The sequence below is a fragment of the Pygocentrus nattereri genome, chromosome 12 (assembly GCF_015220715.1).
Source record: "Pygocentrus nattereri isolate fPygNat1 chromosome 12, fPygNat1.pri, whole genome shotgun sequence".
Taxonomy (NCBI): Eukaryota; Metazoa; Chordata; class Actinopteri; order Characiformes; family Serrasalmidae; genus Pygocentrus; species Pygocentrus nattereri.
The window spans coordinates 36,835,688-36,860,781 of NC_051222.1; the positions used below are offsets into that span (position 1 = coordinate 36,835,688).

Sequence of the window (25,094 nt, forward strand, 5' to 3'; positions counted from 1 at the left end):
AGTTTTTGCTTTTGTAGGTCTTCACTGTAAAAGGCCATGACTGAGATCACTGGGAAGGTTTCAGTGAGTTTCCACAGCAGTTCTGCCTCCATTGAGTCTGTATGAGTGAGTTTGGAGAGCAGATCTGTGTCGTTACTAGTTTTGATCATGTTTAGACTGAGGACACCAGGCCGAGTGGTCATTCCTACTGCAGTACAGTTCAGCTGTCTTTCTACGTGCTGCACTCTAGAAGGCACTAGTGAGTCCTTTTTCAGACCAGCTCACAAATGACATCACAGCACTGCTGTCCTGCATTAGAACTACACACAACTATATTTAGACGTGAGTTGAGGGCCTCATCAGAGAACTTTCAAGAAACGGAAACCAAACAGAGAAGATCAAGATAAAACACTATGAAGTGGTGAAGAAGCCTGGTGAACTCTGTCTTTTGTCACACAATCAGACCAAATAAAGCCAGTCAAAGTGAGCACTCAGTAAATTTACCAACAGAAATGGTTTGACAAACAAACTTTCAAAGTTTTTTTGCATTTCATTGTTGCAGCAGGCAGAGAAGAAAATCTTCACGCTTTCTCCCATCGGGTGCTAAAAGGGAAATGGGCGGGTTTATCGTTCTGCTTAGTTGAACCACAGACAGGATATATTAAGAGTAAGATACAGAATAGACAGATAAGCACATCTAATACACGTGACCTAGAGGTAATATGGATAAAGCTGGAATGACTTTGAAGATCTTCCTCATCTTCACCCTCTTCCTGATTTCAGGTAAGGAGATGCTCTTCTATATAATCAGCACTATCAGCAGAGTCAAATGAAGCCTTTACTCAGATGGACGTTTGTCCTCTTTTAGTAGGTGGAGGAGAATCAGAGAGAGTGATGGGATATTCAGGAGGAGGAGTCCTCATCAAGTGTAGATATGAGACACAATACACATCAAACCAGAAATACCTCTGTAAGGGTTCATGGCCAGGGCTCACATGTACTGATCAAATCAAGACCGGAGTTAAAAATGAGTGGATAAACAGAGGAAGATTCTCACTGTTTGACGACACCAGAGCAGCACAGTTCTGGGTGGTGATCAGGGAGCTCACTGTAGAGGATTCTGGAACGTACCACTGTGCAGTTGATAGAACTTTGGACTTTGACATCCTCACACCAGTGGAACTGAAGGTAGAGGAAGGTGAGTCTCTCCCAGCACTGCACCTGTTTATTATCCTAAATGTCCTGTATCATTAGCATCAGCTGCAGTGAGGATGACTGCACATGAGACAAAGTGGGAATTATGTTCTATTTGGCTGAATAAGAAGACAAAAGACATTATCTCTCTCTTCACAGACTCCTTGCCAGTCCATCTCATCTCTGATTGGATAAGTCCTGTTTAATACCAGCTGTGGAAATGCATTTGTGTATTTTCTCATATGTAATAATGACTGTAGGTTTATTAGATTCTACATACTTGGTATTTGTCAAAAGTACTTTTTGTGATGTTGGCAGATCCAGCCTCATGTTTCCCCAATTCTCCCAAGAAACTTCTTACCTAGAAACTCTGAATACAGACTTCTCCTGCATTCATTTAGTAGAAATATTCAGATCCTTCATGCCTCAACCTCCAAAAAGTACTTACAGAAGATCGGTGTGGCCTGCAGAGAAGTGGCAGAATATGCAGAGGGAGGAGTCGTAATCAAATGAAGATATGAGGGATAATAAACACACATCTGTCTGTAAAATAAGAAAGAAATCAGTGATATGTTGTCTACACTGTGTAGGTGAGTTTGAACACGTTCATCTGATTGTTTATGACTGACAGATCAAGACTACGAGAAGAGCGTCAGTGTGACTGGCCATGTAGGAGGAAGTGTCAACATCAGCTGCAAATACCCACAATCCCACAGCAGTGACGCCAAGTTCCTCTGTAGAATGATGGACCATGGTGACTCTAGTTATAAAACATCAGTTAAAGAGAGCGGAAGATGGATAAATGAGGGAAAACTCTCTCTACATGATGACAGAGCAAAGCAGATCTTCACAGTGATCATCAACAGTCTGACTGAGGGAGACTCTGGTGAATACTGGTGTGGAGCTGAATCAGACTGGACATCTGACCATGGATACAAGGCCTATATCACCCAGATCAACCTCAGAGTTACTGGTGAGTAGATATGAATGAAATTCATCTGTTTACATTTAGAGTCTTCTATATATTTTATCATTTTAAAGTACAACCCCAATTCCAATGAAGTTGGGACGTTGTGTAAAACATAAATAAAAACAGAATACGATGATTTGCAAATCCTTTTCAATCTATATTGAATACACTACAAAGACGAGATATTTAATGTTCAAATGGATAAACTTTGTTGTTTTTTACAAATATTCACTCATTTTGAATTTGATGCCTGCAACATGTTCCAAAGAAGTTGGGACAGGGGCGTGTTTACCACTGTGTTACACCACCTTTCCTTTTAACAACACTCAATAAGCGTTTGGGAACTGAGGACAGTAATTGTTGAAGCTTTGTAGGTGGAATTCTTTCCCATTCTTGCTTGATGTACAGCTTCAGTTGCTCAACAGTCCGGGGGCTCCGCTGTCGGATTTTGCGCTTCATAGTATGCCACACATTTTCAATGGGAGACAGGTCTGGCAGGCAGGCCAGTCTAGTACCCGCACTCTTTTACTACAAAGACACGCTGTTGTAACACGTGTAGAATGTGGCTTGGCATTGTCTTGCTGAAATAAGCAGGACGTCCCTGAAAAAGACGCTGCTTGGATGGCAGCAGATGTTGCTCCAAAACCTGGATGTACCTTTCAGCATTAATGGGGCCTTCACAGATGTGCAGGTTACCCCTGCCATTGGCACTAACACCCCCCCACACCATCAGAGATGCTGGCTTTTGAACTTTGCGCTGAAAACAATCCGAACAGTCCTTTTCCTCTTTGGCCCGGAGGAAACGACATCCATGATTTCCAAAAACAGTTTGAAATGTGGACTCGTCAGACCACAGGACACTTTTCCACTCTGCGTCAGTCCATCTCAGATGAGCTCGGGCCCAGAGAAGCCGGCGGCGTTTCTGGGTGGTGTTGATATGTGGCTTCACTTTGCATGGCAGAGTTTTAACTTGCACTTGTAGATGGAGCGACGAACTGAGTTCACTGACAGTGGTTTTCTGAAGTGTTCCTGAGCCCATGTGGGAATATCCGTTACAGAACACTGTAAAACCTAACTGCATTTCTTACTAATATAATTAAGTTAACATAACTTAAATAACACAGAAATTTATCATCACTCATGCTGATAAAGTCAAACTAACTCAAAACGATTTGTTGCAATAAAAACTTGATTGTTTTGAGTTAGATCATCATCTTGGTATAATTTGAGTTAATATGAATTTATTAAAATATGTAATCTTTACTATTTTCTATTAACTACTGTTAACTAAGTTTACAATTTCTAAAGTTGTGGAAAGAAATTTTTCCCCCATTTTACTTCATTTTCCACTTTATCTTATGTCAAATACAATCCAAATTCAGATCTGTGTTCTGTAAGGATACATTTTAGCGAGAGACTACTGTTAATAGACTGTGCCAGTAAAATATTTCTAAGTCCATTTGGGCACGTATGCGTGCAAACTGTTCGGAATCAAATCGAAACTCGCCTCTCACGTAACGTCTTGAATACACTGCCAGCCCTACTAATTACATGGAACGTTGCTGAAACTCCAAAGCCTTCACCCTGAAAGCACTTGTGAACACCTGAGGATCATCTCCAGCAAAAGAGATCATCACTGGGACTTCGAAGGTGAGAGAAACAGCCTATTTGTTTGTCATATATTTTTGGATCTCGGAATTATTAAAGTATTAGACTAAACCAAGCAAATACGCCGGTTATTTTGTTACAAGCTTATGGCAAATAACAAGCTAACGTTTTATGTGACAGCCTAGCATGCTAGCCAGCTAGCTTACTGAAGGGAGTATTCAGTGTTAGCAACGGACATTTGAACACGGACAAGCGTTGAGGTCAGCCGTTCATATTCGCCCTGCTGCTGCATTTTGGATGTAAAATTGCTTTTTATGTTAACTATTGTTTTGACTATGTCTGTTGGCTGAATTAGACATTTGTTGGCTATCAGTCATTTTATCTAACTACACGAACTTGGAAAACTTGAAAGTAACGCCACAAAAATAATGCAGCAGCTGAGCCTAGCCAGCTAACCCGCTGAGTAGCTAGCACTACCTAGCATCACTCGTCCATTTTATGCTTAATCAGTACAGAACTTGATAAACTTTGCCGTGAGTGTACCAGACACGTTGTACTGAAGTAACATTGATTAATGCTAGTTGAGTTGTTAAGAAGCAAACCAATGGACAGCACATTTATTAAATGTTACTGATTATAAACGACTAACTTAACGAGTGCTTGTTTTGTGGGTGAGTAGGCTCAGCAAGTGGTAGATATCCAAGTTTTGCCACATTGTGTTGGTAAATCGTGATGTAAACTTTTTCCCGAATCAATCTGTCGAATTTAGATATGCACCTTGTCCTGTTGTGAACTTACTCTTGACAAAATTATTTGCATTGTTCTTTTGATGTTAGGTGTTGGCCGAGGTGGGATACATAATGTGGAAATGCAAGTTGTGTGTATTCTCTAGCTCCATCAAAGTACAGTTATTAAGACATTACAGACTCCAGCATGGACAGTATTCAACAGTTTCACCCTTGCCATGCTTGTATCACCACTGCATGTGCACATTTAGCACTTTCAATTCGCTCAAGATACACATGTCTAGAGTGCATCCTGTGAAAAGGAAAGAAGACAGAACTAGTGTCAGTGTAGTCGACAGTTTAGCTTTTCATTGTCCTCTGTGTGATTTTAAGCAGCCATTTGAGGAGAAGGATATGTTTCTTCATTTAAGAGGTCATTTAAGACAGAAGCAAACAGTGCCATGTCCTTTTAGGCACTGCACATTTAAAACAAATGTCTACTCCACGTTTAATTCTCACAAGTGTAGGGAACATCATAATGCTTCAGAATTTGATGTATCCATTGTTGTGCAAAGTGAGACAGATATTTCTCATGACCGGGAAATTGAACAAGATCCTTTAGATGTGTCGGATGAAGATGAAACCATACCAGAGACAGGTACCAGCACTGGTGAATTAGCAGAACAATTGCAGTATAATCTAGCAGCATTCTTTTTGAAGTTGCAGACAATTCTGCATGTATCAGAAAGAGCAACGCAGGAAATTATTGAGCACATTGATCAGTTATTTTCACTTTCAGAACCTATTGTCAAAGAAGCTGTTATCAAAATACTGAATAAGCATAACTGCTCTTTTACGGACACAGTTGTAAATGAAGTTGTCCAGGCAGTTTCAGAGAGTAATATTTTGCACAAATCCATTACATGTGAAGCTCCTCTGTCAACAGCTAAGAGGAGAAAATCATATTATGAAGAAAAGTTTCCATATGTTAAGCCTGTCGAGTACCTCATTGAGTCTTCCCAGCATGCTTATATGTATGTGCCCATTCTCTCATCTCTGCAGGTTTTGCTAAATAAAGCTGACGTTTCTGAGGCCATCCAAGAAACCAACACACAGCAGCCTGGTGAGTATTCTTCATATCGTGATGGCTCTTACTATCATGAAAATCCACTTCTTTCAGGTGAGGGAATGAAGATATCTGTAATTCTCTATGTGGATGAATTTGAAATTGCTAACCCTCTTGGAACTTCAAAGAAAATACACAAAATATATGCTGTTTACTGGATTTTAGCTAACCTGCCAGCAAAATACCGCTCAGCATTACACTCAATGCAACTTGCTCTTTTGTGTAATTCTAATGATGTACGACAGTTTGGATATGCAAAAGTGTTTGCACCTCTCTTGAATGACCTTAAGACCTTGGAAGTGGAAGGTGTCTACATTGAGACAGTTGGAGACTGTCTTAGAGGAACAGTGTTCTCTGTTGTCGCTGATAACCTTGCTGCCCATGGGCTAGCTGGCTTGAAAGAGAGTTTTAGGTGTTCATGCTGCTGCCGGTTTTGCCTTGCTACCAGGAATGACATGCAGACATCAGATGCTGGAAGTTGTGAGATGAGGACAAAAGAGCAACATGATCACCTTATTCAAAGAATAAAGGACAGTCACAATCAAGAAGATTATGGTGTTAAAGATACTTGTGTTCTCTCTGACCATCTGTCTTTTTTTCATCCCATCACAGGATTTCCACCCGACATCCTACATGATCTGTTAGAAGGTGTTATTCCAGTGGAGCTTGCTCTCTGTTTAAAAGGTATGATAATGAAAAAATATTTCTCTCTGGAGGATTTGAATAGGGCAATAATGACCTTTTCCTACCAGCATAATGACAAAGTTGACCACCCCCACCCGATTCCGCAAAACTTTGGCACTCGAGGAACAATAGGTGGGAATGGGCATGAGAACCACACTTTGCTTAGACTGCTTCCACTTCTCATAGGCTCAAAAGTTCCAGAAGGGGATACATTTTGGGAGATTTTAATGGAGTTAAAGGATATAGTAGATCTTGCTGTGTCTCATACGTTCACAGATGAAAGTATACAGTACATGGCTTGTAAGATTTCTGATCACAGGCAGCTGCTTCAGGATGCATTCCCCAACCTACAGTTGCGGCCTAAACACCATTATCTTGAGCACTACCCTGAGCTCATAAAGCGCTTTGGTCCTCTGGTGCATCTGTGGACAATGAGGTTTGAAGGGAAGCACAAAGTTTTTAAGAAAATAATCCGTGGCACGCACAATTTCAAAAATGTATTAAAAACTTTGGCAGAGAGACACCAAAAAATGCTGTCTTTCTACTTGACATCACCAAGATTTTTTAAGCCACCAGTGCAGACATCTAAAATGGAATCTGTCTTTGTTGAATCTTTGCCCACAGATGTACATGCATTTGTATCAAGCTTCACAAAAAGTAGTAGTGTGTATGGCACAAAACAGGTAACCATTGATGGCACACCTTTTGTGGTTGGCATGTTTGTGTGCACAGGTGTCCATGGTGCCCTGCCTGTGTTCAAAGAGATCAAAAACATATTACTTTTTGCCAATGAAATATTTTTCTTACTCAGAGATTTTGAGGTTTGGTATATTGAGCATTTGCGATCATATGAGCTCACAGTTCATGAAGGAAAGGGCCATACAGTGAAATCTGTATGTGAGCTGAAGGACCGAATTCCATTGTTTGCTTATAAAGTGTCAAGCAAAATAATGCTTACAACTAAACATTTCATTCCAGTTTCTGAGTAAAAGAGCAGCACCAGATCCAGCAGCTATCTCATTCTTCTTGATTGCCTACAGAGTGTAATAGGTGGGGTCTGTGGTGACATGGTGTAACAAATGTTTCAGTGAATATTTCGGGTACCTTCACAACTATTAACCAATATTTGCATTGGTTTGTGTTTGTTACAGGCTTGCTGAATGCAATTGAAATGGCAACGCAGCTAAAACTAAGGGTCATCCTTGATGATGAAAATGCTGAAAAGCTTATTTTGCCTTCTCGTCCTGAAACTGTTAATGACCTTATATTTGAGGTGAAAAACAAGCTGGAATTGACCTATGACATTCGGCTGCAGTTTCAAGACCCTGATTTTGATAATGCCCTCTGCAATCTAGTGAATATGGAGGACCTGCCATCTAAGGCAACCATAAAGATAGTCAGACTAGTAGAGTATGATCTCAGTTCAACCAGTACCGATGAAACAGTGATGCTCTCAGATAATACAGATTCACCAGACCGTCTCAGTAGATGGCCAGAGGTCTTCGTTGTTCCGACGTTCTCATACGAGGTGGAGTATACTTTAAAAGAGGGCAACTGTACATTTGAGAAGGAAGGGAAATCTCTGATATTGACCAGGGACCAAAAACATAATATTCTAGAGGGGATGGCTGCTGAAATATATAAACTCAAAGCATATCCAAGTGGTGAACAGATACGCAAAGCGTCAGAGGCGCTTGTGACTAAACACCCTTGCCTGAGAGAGAGAGGTTCCAAAACAGGATATGATGGCTGGAAGAACAGCCTTTGCTTCAAGATGGGCAACTACCGAACGAAACTAAGCAGAGCTGGTGTAAAAGATGTGGCGGTCAATGCAGGAAAGCGCAGCAAGAGCAATCCAGAAGCATCAGCATCCCGGTCAAGTATAAAAAGACCCAGAAGAGGTGAAGTCAATTTCCTCCCTAATTACCCTTCTGGTGAGAATAAGGACACATTGGAGACACTGAGGCTAGCAATGGTGGAAGAGTTCAAGAAAACGACAGCAGAAAGAAACATGATTCTCATCCATCAACACATGCAACGCACCTTTGCGCTTCGGCGTGAAGAGATTGTGAATTCTACTAGTCCCATTGCGGATTTGAAAGAAAGATGGCCTGCCCTCTTTGGTGAAGCCCAAGTAAGTAGAAATATGAGGAGCATTCAACAAAAACAAAGTAGAAATATTGTATCCAGCCAATGTAATAGCTGTGACAGTACCTTGATTGCCACACAGATTTAAGAACATTATTTTTATACTTACAAGAAATGGCCTTACTGTTGTCATAAAAGGTCACAGCGCCACTATGACCCATGTTTGATGAAGTAGTTCATAATGTGCTTTTGCTTTTGATACAGCTTTATAGTGAATTCCACAGGATCACCAATCAGACCTGCCATTTTCCTTCTTCGCTGGACTCGATAAATATACACAACAGCTTCTTCAACTCTACAAAAAAAAGAGAACAGGAATATTCGGAGAGAAGATGGCAAATCTTCTGAGGGCATATGCTGAGCAGGTAAGATTGATGTACAATGTATTAAATATTGGCGTAAGCTTTAGTATATGTGTAAACATACTCACATTTGTGCATCAGGATAAGAATGACATAAGCGCAGCAAGAGTAGCAGCTTTGGCTGGCCTACCACTCTACTTGAAAGAAGACTCATCAGCAGTCTTCAAGAACTGCAAGGTACATTTATATATTCTCTTACTTTTATTCATCTTGTTGGTGCAGATATGCAACTGTTCTCCATAAAAAAAGTGTGGCTATCATTGTTTGCTATGTTGAGAATGTGGTTTTTTTTGGGGGGGGGGGGTTTAATACCCCTGCATGGTTTATGTTTTGTACAGGACTTGATGCCAGTATTTTTCCTTTCATGAACCCATCATATCTAATGGTGTTTTCTTCTTTCAGGAGGAGGAGTTTGAAGAATTCCTCAAGGGGCCAGTGGCACTGGTGGCTGTGGTAGATGAAGACAATGTGCCTTCAGTAATCCCGTTTCAGCCACTCAGTGTATCGGTTATCCTTGAGGATCAGGTGGTAATGTCCCACAGATCTTGGGCAGATGCACTGGTAAATTTGTTTGGCTTACTGTTTGCTCTACATTTGAGCTATCCAGAGAAGTTGGCAGGCTTCTTTGAGTTCGTCCAGATTGTCATCTTAAATCTTGATGATGGAAGAAGGCAACTCAAACCGAAGTTGCAGGCATTGAGGAATGAGCTAGATTGATTTTCTCAGACTGAATATGTTCTGACAGGTCAATGGTGCTTGAATGTAATCATTGGGCTTTAATGCATAAGCCCAATAGTGAAAAATAATTAACCTGCCAAAGGTTTTACTACCAAAAACAATATACATGTTCCAGAGAACCAGGCCATTAGTGGGTTTTTTTCCCCCAGTATCATTGTTCGTGCTGAAATTAATTAATCAAAATTAATTGATCAAAGAGGCAGGTAATTATTGTATGCTAAGTTATTGTGTTCTATTGTTAGTGCATCTAGATTTAACTAGGTTCACAAGGTTAATAAATATGACTATTACTATAAGCAGATCAGTGAAGTGTACTCGTTTGGCAAAGAACTGGTGGTGAAAAGTGTTGAAGTACAATTTGTTTGGGTAAAAAAATTCAGCAATAACCATTGATGGAAATGTGTACTGAGACTGTGTACATAACACACATTTTGCTGAGAACTAGTGTTTTTATTTTTATGTTTCTTTGTAACTTGTTCAGGTCATGATTCTACCAACAATTGGTTGTGTTCAGTGTTGTTGAAATTGAGGCTGACATGTAAATATTTTGGTAATGACTCTTCCATTTATAGCTGTTCTCAAACACAGTCAAGGCTGTGCATGTAAGGCACATTTAGCTGATAATAGTGTTTTTTGTTGACAGAATGATACTTTAACCACAGGAACAGACTGTGACAGTGATATTCTTTAAGGTGTGTGTACCTTATAGCAATGTTTTAATTCCACATTCCTCTTTCTTGATTTTATTTAAAACAGTAATGTTTATGCTTTTAAAGATTGCTTATTTAACTGTGTTGCTCTCTTTTCCAACTATTTTATTTATTTTAGGTTTTTTTTTTTTGGTGGTGTTTTGTTTTGAACAACTTTAGTTTTTGTGTCAGCTGTGGGAGGATATTCATTGCTGTTTAAGTTATCAGACAAAATAAATGTTTACATGTAAATGTTTTGGTAGTGATTCTTGCATTTATAGCTGTTCTTAAAAAATGTTTTTGATTTGAGTTAATGCAACTTAAATTATTTAAGGCAATCGGTTTCCTTAAATGAAATGAGTTGCTACTGTTTGATAGGAAGTTCGTACAACTGTAGCCTAGTTTTTTAACCTTAATAGTTGAAAATGAGTTAGTTCAACTTGATTTTATGGAGTTGTGTAAAAACAATGAATTTAAGTTAGTGTAGTGCAAGTCTGTTAAGTCAGACATACTTAATTTGAATGAGGTAGTACAACTGTTAAACGAGTCCAGAATACTTAAATAAAGTGACATTAAAACTGTGAACAGAGTTAGTACAAGTCACTTAATTTACTCAATTCTATATTACAATGATTATGTCCGTTGTTCCCACTCATGTTAGAAATTATTTTAGGCTCAGATAGTTTGAGTTATTAAACTTAAATGGTTTAAGGCAATCAGTTTCCTCAAACCATTTGAGTTTACTTAACTCATCAGGTTTTACAGTGAATGATGTGGGTTTTTAATGCAGTGCTGTCTGAGGGATCGAAGGTCACGGGCATTCAATGTTGGTTTTCTGCCTTGCCGCTTACTTGCAGAGATTTCTCCAGATTCTCTGAATCTTTTGATGATATTATGGACTGTAGATGATGAAATCCCTAAATTCCTTTCAATTGCACGTTGAAAAACATTATTCTTAACAATGTTGTTCACAAAGTGGTGAACCTCGCCCCATCCTTGCTTGTGAACGACTGAGCCTTTCAAGGATGCTCCCTTTATACCCAATCATGACACTCACCTTTTTCCAATTAACCTGTTCACCTGTGGAATGTTCCAAACAGGTGTTTTTTGAGCATTCCTCAACTTTCCCTGTCTTTTGTTGCCCCTGTCCCAACTTCTTTGGAACGTGTTGCAGGCATCAAATTCAAAATGAGTGAATATTTGCAAAAAACAACAAAGTTTATCCGTTTGAACATGAAATATCTCGTCTTTGTAGTGTATTCAACTGAATATCGGTTGAACAGGATTTGCAAATCATCGTATTCTGTTTTTATTTATGTTTTACACAACATACCGACTTCATTTGAATTGGGGTTGTAAGATCATTACAGTCTTATAAGATTCTATCATTGAATTTCATTGAGTCTGCAGTCTGGAAAAAGTCTGTCTAAAAAAAAAAAAGATTGAGATCAAAGTCTGTTATTTTGTTTATATCCTCAAATATACACAAAAGAACTACATGAAAATGCATAAATAACCATTTTAAATGTAGTTTGTTTTTATAACTTACTCATAACTTACTTAATAACTAACTTACTTGGGTGGTTGGTTAGTGTAGTGGTTAACACCTCTGCCTTGTAGACTGGGGTTCAATCCCCACCAGGGCAAACACCCTACACTATACCAATAAGAGTCCTTGGGCAAGACTCCTAACACGGCCTTGGCCTCCCTGTGTAAAATGATCAAATTTTAAGTCGGTCTGGATAAGAGTGTCAGCCAAATGCCGTAGATGTAAATGTACTCATTAAGAAATAAGGACAGTTTTATGAGGATGTGTAATGACACCTGAAGAGACTTTTTTCCATCATCTCCATGAACAAAATGACTGGTTGCCCTTGATTAAGGCACCTAACCCCCAACTGCTCCCCTGGGCACTGCAGATAGAGCTGCCCACCGCTCTGGGCAAGTGTACTGACTGCCCAGGTCAACTCCAAAGAGCACTGTGGTGAATTTGACCTTATTAATTCTATAGTCGTAACATTATTTTCTATCATATTGGTTATTAGATTGTGTAGATTCTGGTTTGAGTTTATATTTATTTATGGTGGAGCTGATTCAGGAGGCAGCTGCACAGGATGGGCCCCCCCTGAATGTAAACAATGCTATATATCAGACTAGGGCTACTCTGGACAATAACGTATGTTTATACCAAATTTGGCTAAAGAAGATCCATACATCGAAATTGAGGACAGAAACCAGATGGCCACACCGGTATAAAACCTGGAGTTGTAAACGGACGTGTCAGAGAAACAATTGGCTTTTCTCTCCAAGCTCTTTCGCGAAGGCTTGTCTGTGACTTCGACCTCTCAATGCTAATAAACATCTTTATATGCAAGAGACGAGTGTCACCGAAGAGTTTGTTCCTACACCTTTACAGCATCGCAACTAAAGAAACCACAAGAATTTGGCGTCACGAACAGGATGAAGAGTGAAGTGACAAGAATTTGGCGTCACGAACTTCGGACGTGCTGTGGCCATCAGGTGCAGACGACCGCTTCAGCGCATCTACCTTCGCTCGTATTGCCGGCAGAAAAGGGTGAGTTTTTCTCACGTGTGAGCGCTGGTCCATTCGGTGAGGCTGTGTTGTTCTGCTGTGCTGTTTGGTCGCACCGTTAAAGGGCTTTGTGTGGGTGTGCCATGCTGTCTTGGTTGTGGGTTTGCCTCTTCGTTCTAAATTTTGTTTTGTTGCGTTGTAATACGCCGCAACAGGGGGGAGTATGGTAGAATAAAGGGAAAAAAGAGTAGAAAAGAGTAAATAGAGTTAAGAAGAAGTTAATACCCTAGGAGTAACACTAGAAGTGGGATTGATTGACATTATGCAAGCGTAACGCAGATTAGGGCCCTTTTTATCTCGTTAACAGTAAGTCATGTGTTTTCATTCGCCACAGTGTGAAACTTGGGCCTTGAGGAATAAGTGTAATAGTCTAAATTTGGGGGAGAACACCCTGGGCCTAGGGAATTCGGTAGTTAAAGGCAATAGAGAAAAGTGAAGGAACAAAGAGAAGAAGTAAAGTGAAGTGTAAAAAGGAAAAAGTGTAAAGAGAAATAAGGAAAGGAAAAGAGTAAAGGAAAAGGGGCCACAAATGGGGAAAGAAAGCCCTCTTGTAAGAGGCTGCAATAGGCAGGCCGATAAAAACCTTGATTATTATTAGTTGATGTCAAGGTCAGTTTTATAATGAGTTTATAAGACTGGAGGTTAAAGTTGCAAATCCGGCGTAGAAAGAAGCCCCTCGCCTGTAGTTGGCCACTCGGGATGGATGCTGTCTTGTCGTTAGGATAACTTTGTCTCAAAGGTAGCATAAATTTAGAGTTTTTAAAGGATAAGGAAAATAAAGGAATGCGGCCATAACGTATGCGTCTAGGGTATGAATGAATGGGAAATGATCAGTCCCTGTGTGAGAGAATTTTTATGTGGAATTTGTGTGTGTTTTGTTGAAATAGTCTGTGTGTGTTGTGAAAAAAAAAAAAAACTAGTCATTCTTTCTCTCTCTCTCTCTCTCTATCTCTCTCTCTCTGTCTGCGAAAAAAGGGGGGCCAGTTAACCTGTGTGTGTCTGTGTGTGAGCTGAGCGCCCCTCCTCCTTAGCTTCTTTCTCAGTGTGTGCGAAGCAGCTTCTGTGTCTGTGCAGCTGTGTGTGTGTGTTGGTTGTGTCTGTGCAGCTATGTGTGTGTGTTGGTTGTGTCTGTGCAGCTATGTGTGTGTGTTGGTTGTGTCTGCGCAGCTGTGTGTGTGCGTTGGTTGGATATGCGTGTGTGGTTAAGTTTTCTGAGTGTGTCAGTTTCTAAGATGCAGATCTGCTGTGTGGATGAAGAGTGAATGTATGAAAGCTGTGTATTAATGAAGAAAAGGAATTCTGCTTGTATTGTTGAAACTTTATGAGCCTCCAAGGGGACAGTTTAGAATTAGTTAATGTGTACTTTATGAATATGAATAAATCTATGAGCCTTTGTAGGGGACTTAGAAATACATTTATGAGCCTCTTATAAGGAGGACATAGTGAGATTAAAGTTTATAAGCCCCACAAAGGACGAATTAGGAGTTTTCATGAGCCCTAAGGAGGACTTTTATTGTTTAAGGTAAATGAGGAGAGTATTTGTTAATAAATTAGGAATAAAAACCATGAGCTTTCAAGGGGGATTTGATAGAAAATGAGCCTTTTTGAAAGGACACGTAAGTTAAGTGATCCCTATAAGCCCCTGAGAAAGACTATTTAAAATAGGGTATATATGTTTGTTTGCTGGTTAGTAGGAGAGTATTTGCTAATATAGGTGAGAATAGTATTGGACTGGTGCTGGGTCGGTCTGTTGTCTGTGTTCGTGCCTGGTCGTCTCTTCATGAGCTTTTTCTATTCTGGGGTGCTGTGCTGTGTGGCTTTTGTGCCTCTCTCGACCTGATTAGGGTGACTCTGAAACTGCAGAAATCCTAAGACAGTCTCAAGACTGAGTGAGTCCGACTCCGGTCAGCGCGCGGCCGGACCGGTTCTCAATATACTCAGGATTTGAGTACGGTCTCCATGGGAATGGTCCCAGGGGGTTCCACTGCTGGGGTTACTGTACTTGGGCTGGTCATTTTTGAGTATGCTCTGAGGGTGACCACTGAAAAGTGGCCCCTGAGAGTTCAGATTTGATTTTGCTCGGGTCTCTAATTACTGGCTTGGTGCTATTCTGCAGTCACTCTCTGTCATGCTGTCAGGGGGGCAAGCGGGCTTCACGGTGGGGTGCCCTGGGTGGAGGTTCTGGAGAGTATGTTCGGGTGTGGATGCAGGAGTGGACAGACCTTTGTACGAGCTCCAAATGTTTAAAATATACCTTAGGGTACATAGGAGATTTGAGAATTATTAGGGTTGCGCGAAAAGTTTTGTTCTTGAGAGTTTGGAAAAGAAGGGCAATGTGGAAGTGATGTGCATGAGAAAACTGTGGGTCCATGAGGTGTGCTAGGCTCCTGTTTTATGAGTGGTGTGGAATTGTTTAACTGTGGAGTTGTGGAAGTGATGTGCATGAATTGGGGGGCTTTGTGCTGATGAGAGTGAAGTGGTTGGCTCCGTTCTGTGAAATGTACTGAAGTTTTTGCTTGTTCTCTGCCTTATATGGGGGGAGGAGCCACGAGAAGAGGAGGCAGTCGGAGAGTGTGTGACGTGGAGACTTGCGGATGGAATTCTGACCCCAACCCTTGATTTCCACACAGGAAAAAAAAAAAAGAGGCCAGTTTTTTGTTTCATCCACAAACTCTTTGTTTGAATGCATGCTCGGATAATGGACGAGAGTTTGTGGATAAGACAATGAAACTGATTTTGCAAAAACTAGGAATCAAGCAGCGGTTTGGTGCAGTCTATCATCCACAAAGTCAGGGAATTTGTGAAAGAATGAATGGAGTTCTGAAAAACCGTATTATTAAGATCTGTCAGCATACGGGATTGAATTGGGTAGCGGCGCTTCCGTTGGCGCTAATGGTATGCCGATCAAGTGAGTTGCGTGATTTGCATATGACACCTCATGAGTTGCTTACAGGAAGGCGGATGCCAATGTCTTGTTTACGTACAAGTGGGAAAGGTCCGAGCTTATCTCTTTTAGAAGATGAGATGCGAGCATATGTTACATATATGGATACCTTGCATAAAAAAATATCTGCGTATGTTTCTGATAGGCAAAAGAAAGAGGAGGTGCAGGAGAGACTTGATGAGCAAAAGAGGGACACAATACAACCAGGGGACAAGGTGTTCGTGAAGGTGTTTAGAAGGAAGTGGTATAATGAACGACGTGAAGGACCGTTTGAAGTTGTTCGCAGTACAGGAACCGCAGTCCAGGTTAAAGGGTCTCCAACGTGGTATCATTTCTCACATTGTGTTAAAGCACCAAGTGATGAGTTGCCATGTTCGCAGAGTCATGATGAGGGTTCAAAACAGTCAGAAGGGAATGCAGAACAATGTGAAGAAATCGAAATGCATAGAGATTTCTAGAGTCAAATTTCAGAAGGTGAGATTGTCCATGGGGTGGAAGATGTTGATGATGTTGTGTACATTTCTGATGATGCCAGAAGTGACTCTGCAGTTAATGGACAGGAAAAAAGGTTTGGTGACATTGACTTCCAATATGTCCCAGAACCAGCAGAACCTATTTCAGTGGAGTGTGAAGCGTCAAAGGCCACAAAGGGCAGTAACTCAGCTGCAGGATCATCAGGGGGTTCAGTTAGAAGGAGGAGTCCAAGGCCAGTTCGGAAAAGAGTTAGACCCAAACGGTACGAGAATTGAGGGAGAAAGGATTTTAGATAATATAACTCTGCTAGATGAGTCATATTTAACTACAGAAGCTTCTCAGATAATTTTGACAACACCAGATCCTTTAAAGATGGTAGTTAGAGCTAAAATAGGAAGAGGGGTTCATCTTCCCTGTCGATGTGAGAGATTTAATGTTGGAGGTAATAATCCTCCTCAGTGGAGAAATAGTCGTGGTGAAGATGTGCTGTTAGAGGGACCTGAAGTTGATGCAGTTCCTCATGATAAGAGGAAGTATCTTTTATATAATGCCATGAGGTGGTTCAAAGTTAAGAATGATTGTTCACTTTTTGTGCGTAATGTCACATGGGAAGATCAGGGAGAATATACATGTACTTATTTCAAGCAACATTTTAAGTTTGTGCCATCTAGTAAGGGGTGGAGAGAAGGCCACATAACTCGTAAGGTGGTAGTTGTGTTAAAAGATGTGAGTCCTACTGGAGTACTTACAGCAACTACTCCGAGGGTGAATAATACACAGATGAGGGTTACTACTTTAGCTCAGGAAATAACTAAGAGTGTTAATACATCAATACAGACTACTACTTTAGCTATGTCTCTGAAGGGGTTGAATGTTACTACAGCAATGGTGACAGCCTCTACTATTGTCACTGCAGGAAACATTACAAGTGAAGATAGGACAAGGCTAATTTTGGCTAATGAAACAGAGACAACATCTTTGTTGCCTATGAACTCTGTAAATGTGACACAGACATTTGATATGACATCATTAAAATTTAAAGAGGGGGTAAATGTAACTCAGAAGTCTATGCTAAAGATAGAGTCTAGTGTGAAGACTAGTAATGAGACTTTTGAAATTAGAGAACCAATGGTGGATGATGAGTTTTTTTATTCTGATTGGATATCAGAAGGTATGATTGACCGTTATCGTGCATTACAGAAGAGAGAAGCTAAGTGGAAAGCATATGGATTTGATTCCTCAGCAATGAAAATAGCAGACCCATTTGCGGGGAGAAATTTATGGTTTCAGCAGTTGACTCATTCTGTGAGATCAGTGGGTAAAGTGGATGGTCCATGTATAGTGAAGGTTCCAGCACCAGGTTCATGGTCTTTAATTTTAGAAGCGGTGCCGGAACCATTAGCTATCAAATGTCAATATTATGTAGTATCGTGGATGTTATACCATCAACACTCGCCACAAAATAGATGGATGGCTATATCATCGAATTTGTTTAGACCCCAGTTAGAATGTGCTTGGTTAAGTAACTTGCCATACATAAATTTACTTGATCAGCATGAGGATGTGATGACGGCGATTCCTGAGGCAATAGAGGTGAAACCAGTGCAGGCTGACAAGTGTTTTTGCTCAAATAACACTCGTGGAGGTCCAGGGGTGTTTATGGGAATATCAGAGTGTAAGACTTATATGATGACTTTGGGTGATCGTACAAAGTATCCTTGGGAAAACTTATATGAAGTGGTTTTTCATTTACCAAAGCGAAAGTCAAGTGTAACTTTAATGGTAAGGAATCAAATTTCACCAGGAAATGTAACTATTGGGAATTTTAAGGACATTTGGTGGGTTTGTGGTGATAAAGCTTATATATTTTTGCCATATGGATGGACAGGTTGTTGTTATATGGCAACGTTAAAGCTACCGTATGAAGTTTTTACTGTAGGGATAGGACAAGATCCTCGTGAGAACTCATCTAGTGGTCATTTGGGAAATAGGAGGAAAAGAGAGATGGCAAAATTTCATGACTTGGAAGCCTATCATTGGAGAATAAGTCTTGGAGAGAAGTGGGGAATTGGAATATTTCCATGGTATGGTGTGACGTTTTTGGCTGATCATATTGATAATATTACTTACACATTACAAGGTTTTGCAAATGAGACAATAAAAGGTTTTGAATATTTGTCCAATACTCAAAAGAGTCATAGATTGACATTGTTGAAACATGATATGGTGCTTGATTACATTTTAGCTAAACAAGGAGGTCTTTGTGTAGCTTTGAATTTGACAGGAGACGACTGTTATACTTTAATTCCTGATAGCACTGATAACATAACTAATGTTATAGAAGCATTGAAACATATAAGAGATGCATTTGGTCCTTCTGAGGGAGCTGGATGGTCAGCTAATGCTTGGTTGCTAGAGAAGTTGGGTCCGTTGGGGTCAGCTATAGTTCAGGTTCTGATAGCAGTGGTTATATCATTGTGTGCAATGTTTTGTTTTTGTACGCTGATATTGACCTGTGCGAAAGCTATGTTATTGAAATGGGTAGGAGTTGTGATGCCAGGGGAAAATGGTCAGTTGTCAGTCTTACAGATGACTGATATAGAAGAGGAAGAAGTGCTAACATCTAAATTGATGGATAAATATCCAATTTGAGTATTGAGCTTATTATAATCTTGACATTTATTCTTGTCTTTTGTCATTATGTAATGGGATACTTAATTTCCATTTATTTGATTTATAACTAATGTATTAATCAATATATTACTGTATGTCAGTGGTTTTGCAAAAAGATACTGGCTGGTGCTTTCTTTCTTTCCTCTAGTATGAGAGAAAAAAGGGGGGAAAGGCCACTGGGAATGCTGAAGGAACTTGTCCCAACAGAGAGAATAAAGTGGACTGGAGGATGTTCCTATTCACGACATCATTGACACTACGATGCTGTGATGGACTGTCCAGAGTCAAGGAGGAGCTTCAGTGTGACATATTTTTATGTTTATGTATACCTTTACAAGTATTTGTTTGTGTTCCATTATGTTATAATTGGTGTTATTCCGTTTATTGTACCTGTTTGAAGAATGATGTTTCTGTTATGGGGTAAGTACTTTGGGACCTCAGATGTTTTTTTCTTTTTTCGATGGCTAGGGATATGGCTGCTAGGCAGGGACAGGTCTGCTGGAAAGTCCGATGGGTTGACCAGCTGGAAGGTGGACATTTTTGATTTTATTTTCTGAGGTTTCAAATGTATTTGCCAAAGTGATTTGTTATCATCCTTTTAAGATTGACATGGAGTACAATAGGTGGTTGCTCAGGGCAGGAGGACCGCGAGAGACTTTTTCCTGTCTAGATTGTTTGATGGACATTTAAGAAAGAAAACTGCCTGACAGGTTTTTCGTTCTCGCACTCCATGTATTTAAAGTATGTTAGTAAGAGCCTTTCCTTGGTTTTTTGAGACGTAAATGTCCCAAAAAAGGGGGGAACTGTGGTGAATTTGACCTTATTAATTCTATAGTCGTAACATTATTTTCTATCATTGGTTATTAGATTGTGTAGATTCTGGTTTGAGTTTATATTTATTTATGGTGGAGCTGATTCAGGAGGCAGCTGCACAGGATGGGCCCCCCCTGAATGTAAACAATGCTATATATCAGACTGGGGCTACTCTGGACAATAACGTATGTTTATACCAAATTTGGCTAAAGAAGATCCATACATCGAAATTGAGGACAGAAACCAGATGGCCACACCGGTATAAAACCTGGAGTTGTAAACGGACGTGTCAGAGAAACAATTGGCTTTTCTCTCCAAGCTCTTTCGCGAAGGCTTGTCTGTGACTTCGACCTCTCAATGCTAATAAACATCTTTATATGCAAGAGACGAGTGTCACCGAAGAGTTTGTTCCTACACCTTTACAGCATCGCAACTAAAGAAACCACAGCACAGAAACAAACTCATCTACATCTACAACTGCAAGAGTCCCTCATTTAAGACTTCAGTAGATATAATATTCAGACTGTATATATCCTGGTAAACTGGGGTCAGTCAGCAATAATGACATCTACACAAACACCTAAACAAACTGACATTTTCCCTTCAGGTCCAGATGTTCTACCACAGTCATCAACACACATCAGTTCATCAACCACACAAACAACCACATCGTCAACTCCTGAAACCACATCATCTCCACTGTCTGCTACAGGTATTAACACTCAATGTAGAAACAAAGAACCTCTGCCTTGATATTGTTCGTTTGACCAAATGATCAGATTGATGTTTGTATCTGATTCTCTACTTTAGGTTCTCCACCTCCAGCATTTCCAGTTTCCTCTGTGGTCATTGGTGTGTCTGTGGCTGTGCTGCTGCTCCTGATTGGACTCTTATTCTTCATCGTGGCTCTTAGAAAGAGAAACAAAACTCGAGGTACCATCACATACAAACATACACACACATTGGGTACTTAGACATACACACACTGTTACTTGACCTACTAACTTCATCACAGGAAACAATGTTTAGTGAAGACAATTTCAGTCCTGTGGTTTTGGGCTGATTTATTACAAATTCCATTCAGTCACTGGACAAATTACTGGATTCTCCCAAACACTTTTCAGATCTGTGTGTTCAGAAGTGACAGCAGCATGAATTAAACACATTCATTAGAGAAAAAAAGAAGAAATTCACTAGGCCTCAGTGGACTAACAGTGATGGACAGATGCTGCCCTCTGCTGGCTATAAATGAACACGTGTCCAAACAGATAGAAGAAGGGCAGACTACATTATATATCATTTACTACTGAGCACAATGTCTTTGCCAGTTCTTAATGTAGAGCTGAGCTTTTGGATTTTTTCATCCTCCTCAGGTCCAGCATCAATCCAAAGCCAATCACACAGAGGCTCCTCAGACAACCACACAGTGAGTCATGATTGTTATTTCAATGCAGGATCTCATTGTAAAAGATACACTAACGACATATTTAATAACGAGCTGTCAAACACTGGGAGACTGACCTCTAACTGCTCTATAAGGGCTACAATAGTTGAGATTACTTCAATTGAATTTGAGTAGTTTCTATTGTCTTTTTAAATCTCTGCTTCTCAGGTTTCCCGTGATGTCTATGTCTATGAGGAGGTTAAAGACATTCCTGTCTCAGATGCTGGAGCTTCCACAGTCTACTCTACTGTTGAACTACCGACAAACCTCTCAGAACCTTCTCAGACTCTTTATGATAATGTCCAGTTATCCACAAACCCCTCAGAACCTTCTCAGACTGTTCCAACGTACGCAACCATGAATTTCAGCAAGAATGCAGATAGTTCTCCTGATGCTGTTCCCACGGCAACCATCAACAAGGAGAACGACTCATGTGACTACGCCACAGTCGAATGTTAGTGGAAGTAGTTTTCATGCTACGCTTGTATTCTCACCCATTTACTAGTCTTTTATTTCTTGAAGTCTGTAAATGTGTTATTTGTCATTGGGGTTAACCGCTTAAATGTCCAGGGTCCACCGACAGGCCCAAAGAGTCGATCAGCTAGTTTACATTGAAGATCCTGTAGTTATTATATAATAAGCTTTCGTATGTAATAAGCCTTGGATTTGAAGTTGATCATATGATGCATGAAGTGTTTTGCAATTGGTGAAACACGCGGGTGTTTTGTGTGATTTGTTGTTTTATATGTATATGATAGAAGATGCACAGCTACAGGTTATTTTTGCTTATTTAGTAAAACTAAATGTCCAAAAGTTTGTGGACAGTCCTTCTTATTAGTGACTTTGGTAGCTCTCACTGCTGATGCAGGAGTTCAAATGCACACACAGCTTGTATAACCCCCATAGAAAAGCGCTGACCAATAGAATGGAGCAGCCGCACATGAGCCTAAGGTCACCATGCCCAACGAATCCCAGCATTGAGCTGAGGAGCAGAGCTCTGTTCCCTGGAGTGATGTCGCTCCATCCCACACCTTTGGGATGAGTTGGAGTGATCGAGAGCTGGTCATCAAACATCAATACCTGATCTCACCAGTGCTCCCACTGCTAAATGCAATCAAATCCTCACAGCAATATTACAATATTTAGTGTAAAGCCTTCCCCAAATAGTAGAGACACGTACTGCAGCAGAGGGGAAGAAACTCCATTTTAACAGTCTTTTTTCTGAAAGAAACATTGGAGGAGTATGTGTCCACAAACTTTTGGCCATATTGTGTATTTCTGAAGAATTACTCAGTAACTGCTATGAAACAAATATGTAAGCTGTATGGTTAAAAGACTGAATCATAACATGCGTAAAAGCTTATTAATGTAAACTGATATGTAACATGTGCTGTCTCTTCATATGGCTACACTGAAGTTATGAAATATAACACATATTGTACGTTCCATTGAGCTTCTCTAGAATTGGTAATAAATTAGACTAAGTGATCCTTATTAGTCCACTAATGTAGTGAAAGAGTCTGGGCTAAAGTGGACGGCCTGCAGTCCAGACCTATCTCCACTCAAAATGAACAAACATATAACAAACTAAATATATGACATAGGAGACCCCAAACTGCTGAGCAGCTGAAATCCTACATCAAGAATTGTTGAAATATTTGATTTTCAAAACTACAGCAGTGTCTCCTCAGTTCCCAAACGCTTACAGAGTGTTGTGGGCAGTCGTGGGCTGGAGGTTAGGGAACCGGCCCTGTGACCGGTTCGATGCCCAGGGCCGACAGTCCATGACTGAGGTGTCCTTGAGCAAGACACCTAACCCCCAATTGCTCCCCGGGCGCCGTGGATAGGGCTGCCCACCGCTCTGGGCAAGTGTGCTCACTGCCTCTAGTGTGTGTTTTCACTAGTGTGTGTGGTGTTTCACTTCACGGATGGGTTAAATGTGGAGGTGGAATTTCCCCGTTTGTGGGATTAAAAAAGTATCACTTAACTTAAAAGAAGACGTGATGAAACACAGCGGTGAACACGCCCCCGTCCCAACTTTTTTGATACGTGCTCCTGCCGTCAAATTCAAAATGGGCATATGAGTCTAGAAAATATAAGATTTCAAGTTTCCATATTTGATATGTTGTCTTTGTACTACTTTCAGTTACACACAGTGTTTTTATTTATGTCACACAACATCCCAACTTTTTTTAAAAGGGGTTGTATTAAATAATGATGAGTGACTGTTAATACCTGATTAGTTTGTTATCAGTCAATTGTGATTTAAGAGCTAATACATGCCTTATTAACTATTGTTATTACAAGGGATTCTCATCACATTTGTAAGACAAAGAGAACAAGATTGCTCAGTGCTGTTGTTACACACATTGTGCTGTAGATGGTAGTAGAGGCCTTCTGACACAGATTAGCACAGAATCAATGACATGAACATGAATATTCAACAGTGGAGTCATGCATATTCATTAATGTCAGCTAATTTGGAGAAAGCAGCAGACAGTTCTACTAATCAAATGCTCAACACATGGACAACACTAAACAGTGACCTATATACTGACACAGACTAAGGGATGGTCAATGAATATGGATTCCCCTGCATTCATTTGATAAGTGTAATATGACTAGAGACGTACCTCCTGCCTTAAAATCATATCATCTTGAAGAGGCTCTGAGATAAAATATTAAAATGCTTCCATGAAGGAGTTTTTGCTTTTGTAGGTCTTCACTGTAAAAGGCCGTTACTGAGATCACTGGGAAGGTTTTAGTGAGTTTCCACAGCAGTTCTGCCTCCATTGAGTCTGTATGAGTGAGTTTGGAGAGCAGATCTATGTCGTTACGAGTTTTGATCATGTTTAGACTGAGGACACCAGGCCGAGTGGTCATTCCTACTGCAGTACAGTTCAGCTGTCTTTCTATGTGCTGCACTCTAGATGGCACTAGTGAGTCCTTTTTCAGACCAACTCACAAATGACATCACAGCACTGCTGTCCTGCATTAGAACTACACATATAACACATATATTTACACGTGAGTTGAGGGCCTCATCAGAGAACTTTCAAGAAACGGAAACCAAACAGAGAAGATCAAGATAAAACACTATGAAGTGGTGAAGAAGCCTGGTGAACTCTGTAGTTTGTCACACAATCAGACCAAATAAAGCCAGTCAAAGTGAGCACTCAGTAAATTTACCAACAGAAATGGTTTGACAAACAAACTTTCAAAGTTTTTTTGCATTTCATTGGTGCAGCAGGCAGAGAAGAAAATCTTCACGCTTTCTCCCATCGGGTGCTAAAAGGGAAATGGGCGGGTTTATCGTTCTGCTTAGTTGAACCACAGGCAAGATATACTGAGACTAAGATACAGAATAGACAGATAAGCACATCTAATACACTTGACCTAGAGGTAATATGGATAAAGCTGGAATGACTTTGAAGATCCTCCTCATCTTCACCCTCTTCCTGATTTCAGGTAAGGAGATGCTCTTCTAAATAATCAGCACTATCAGCAGAGTCAAATGAAGCCTTTACTCAGATGGACATTTGTCCTCTTTTAGTAGGTGGAGGAGAATCAGAGAGAGTGACGGGATATTCAGGAGGAGGAGTCCTCATCAAGTGTAGATATGAGACACGATACACATCAAACCGGAAATATCTCTGTAAGGGTTCAGGGCCAAACTGTCCTGACAAGATCAGGACAGACGATAAAAATAAGTGGATAAACAGTGGAAGATTCTCACTGTTTGACGACACCAGTGCTGCACAGTTCTGGGTGGTGATCAGGGAGCTCACTGTAGAGGATTCTGGAACGTACCACTGTGCAGTTGATATAAGTTTCTACTTTGACGTCCTCACACCAGTGGAACTGAAGGTAGAGGAAGGTAAGTCTCTCCCAGCACTGCACCTGTTTATTATCCTAAACGTCCTGTATCAT

At 40.4% G+C, this 25,094-nt stretch overlaps 1 protein-coding gene and 1 long non-coding RNA gene across 3 annotated transcripts; both read left to right on the plus strand.

Moving 5' to 3' along the window:
• Positions 1–667: 667 nt before the first annotated feature.
• Positions 668–21,789, plus strand: LOC108414468 (CMRF35-like molecule 8). Of its 2 annotated transcripts, XM_037543580.1 has the most exons (7): positions 668–762; positions 848–1,177; positions 1,805–2,146; positions 20,328–20,432; positions 20,531–20,653; positions 21,094–21,146; positions 21,333–21,789. In XM_037543580.1, the coding sequence occupies exons 1-7, from the start codon at positions 702–704 to the stop codon at positions 21,621–21,623; spliced, it is 1,305 nt and encodes a 434-aa protein (XP_037399477.1). In that variant the 5' UTR covers positions 668–701; the 3' UTR covers positions 21,624–21,789. The 2 variants fall into 2 exon arrangements, 1 of the variants encoding a protein (XP_037399477.1); XR_005131205.1 differs by lacking the exons at positions 668–762; positions 848–1,177; positions 1,805–2,146; ... (1 more) ...; positions 21,094–21,146; positions 21,333–21,789 and adding an exon at positions 14,880–19,207 and having other exon boundaries at positions 20,328–20,410.
• On the plus strand, positions 5,567–6,495 carry LOC119264769. The gene is made up of 3 exons (XR_005131207.1): positions 5,567–5,599; positions 6,215–6,286; positions 6,473–6,495. It is a non-coding gene; the product is annotated as an uncharacterized LOC119264769 (long non-coding RNA).
• Positions 21,790–25,094: the final 3,305 nt, after the last annotated feature.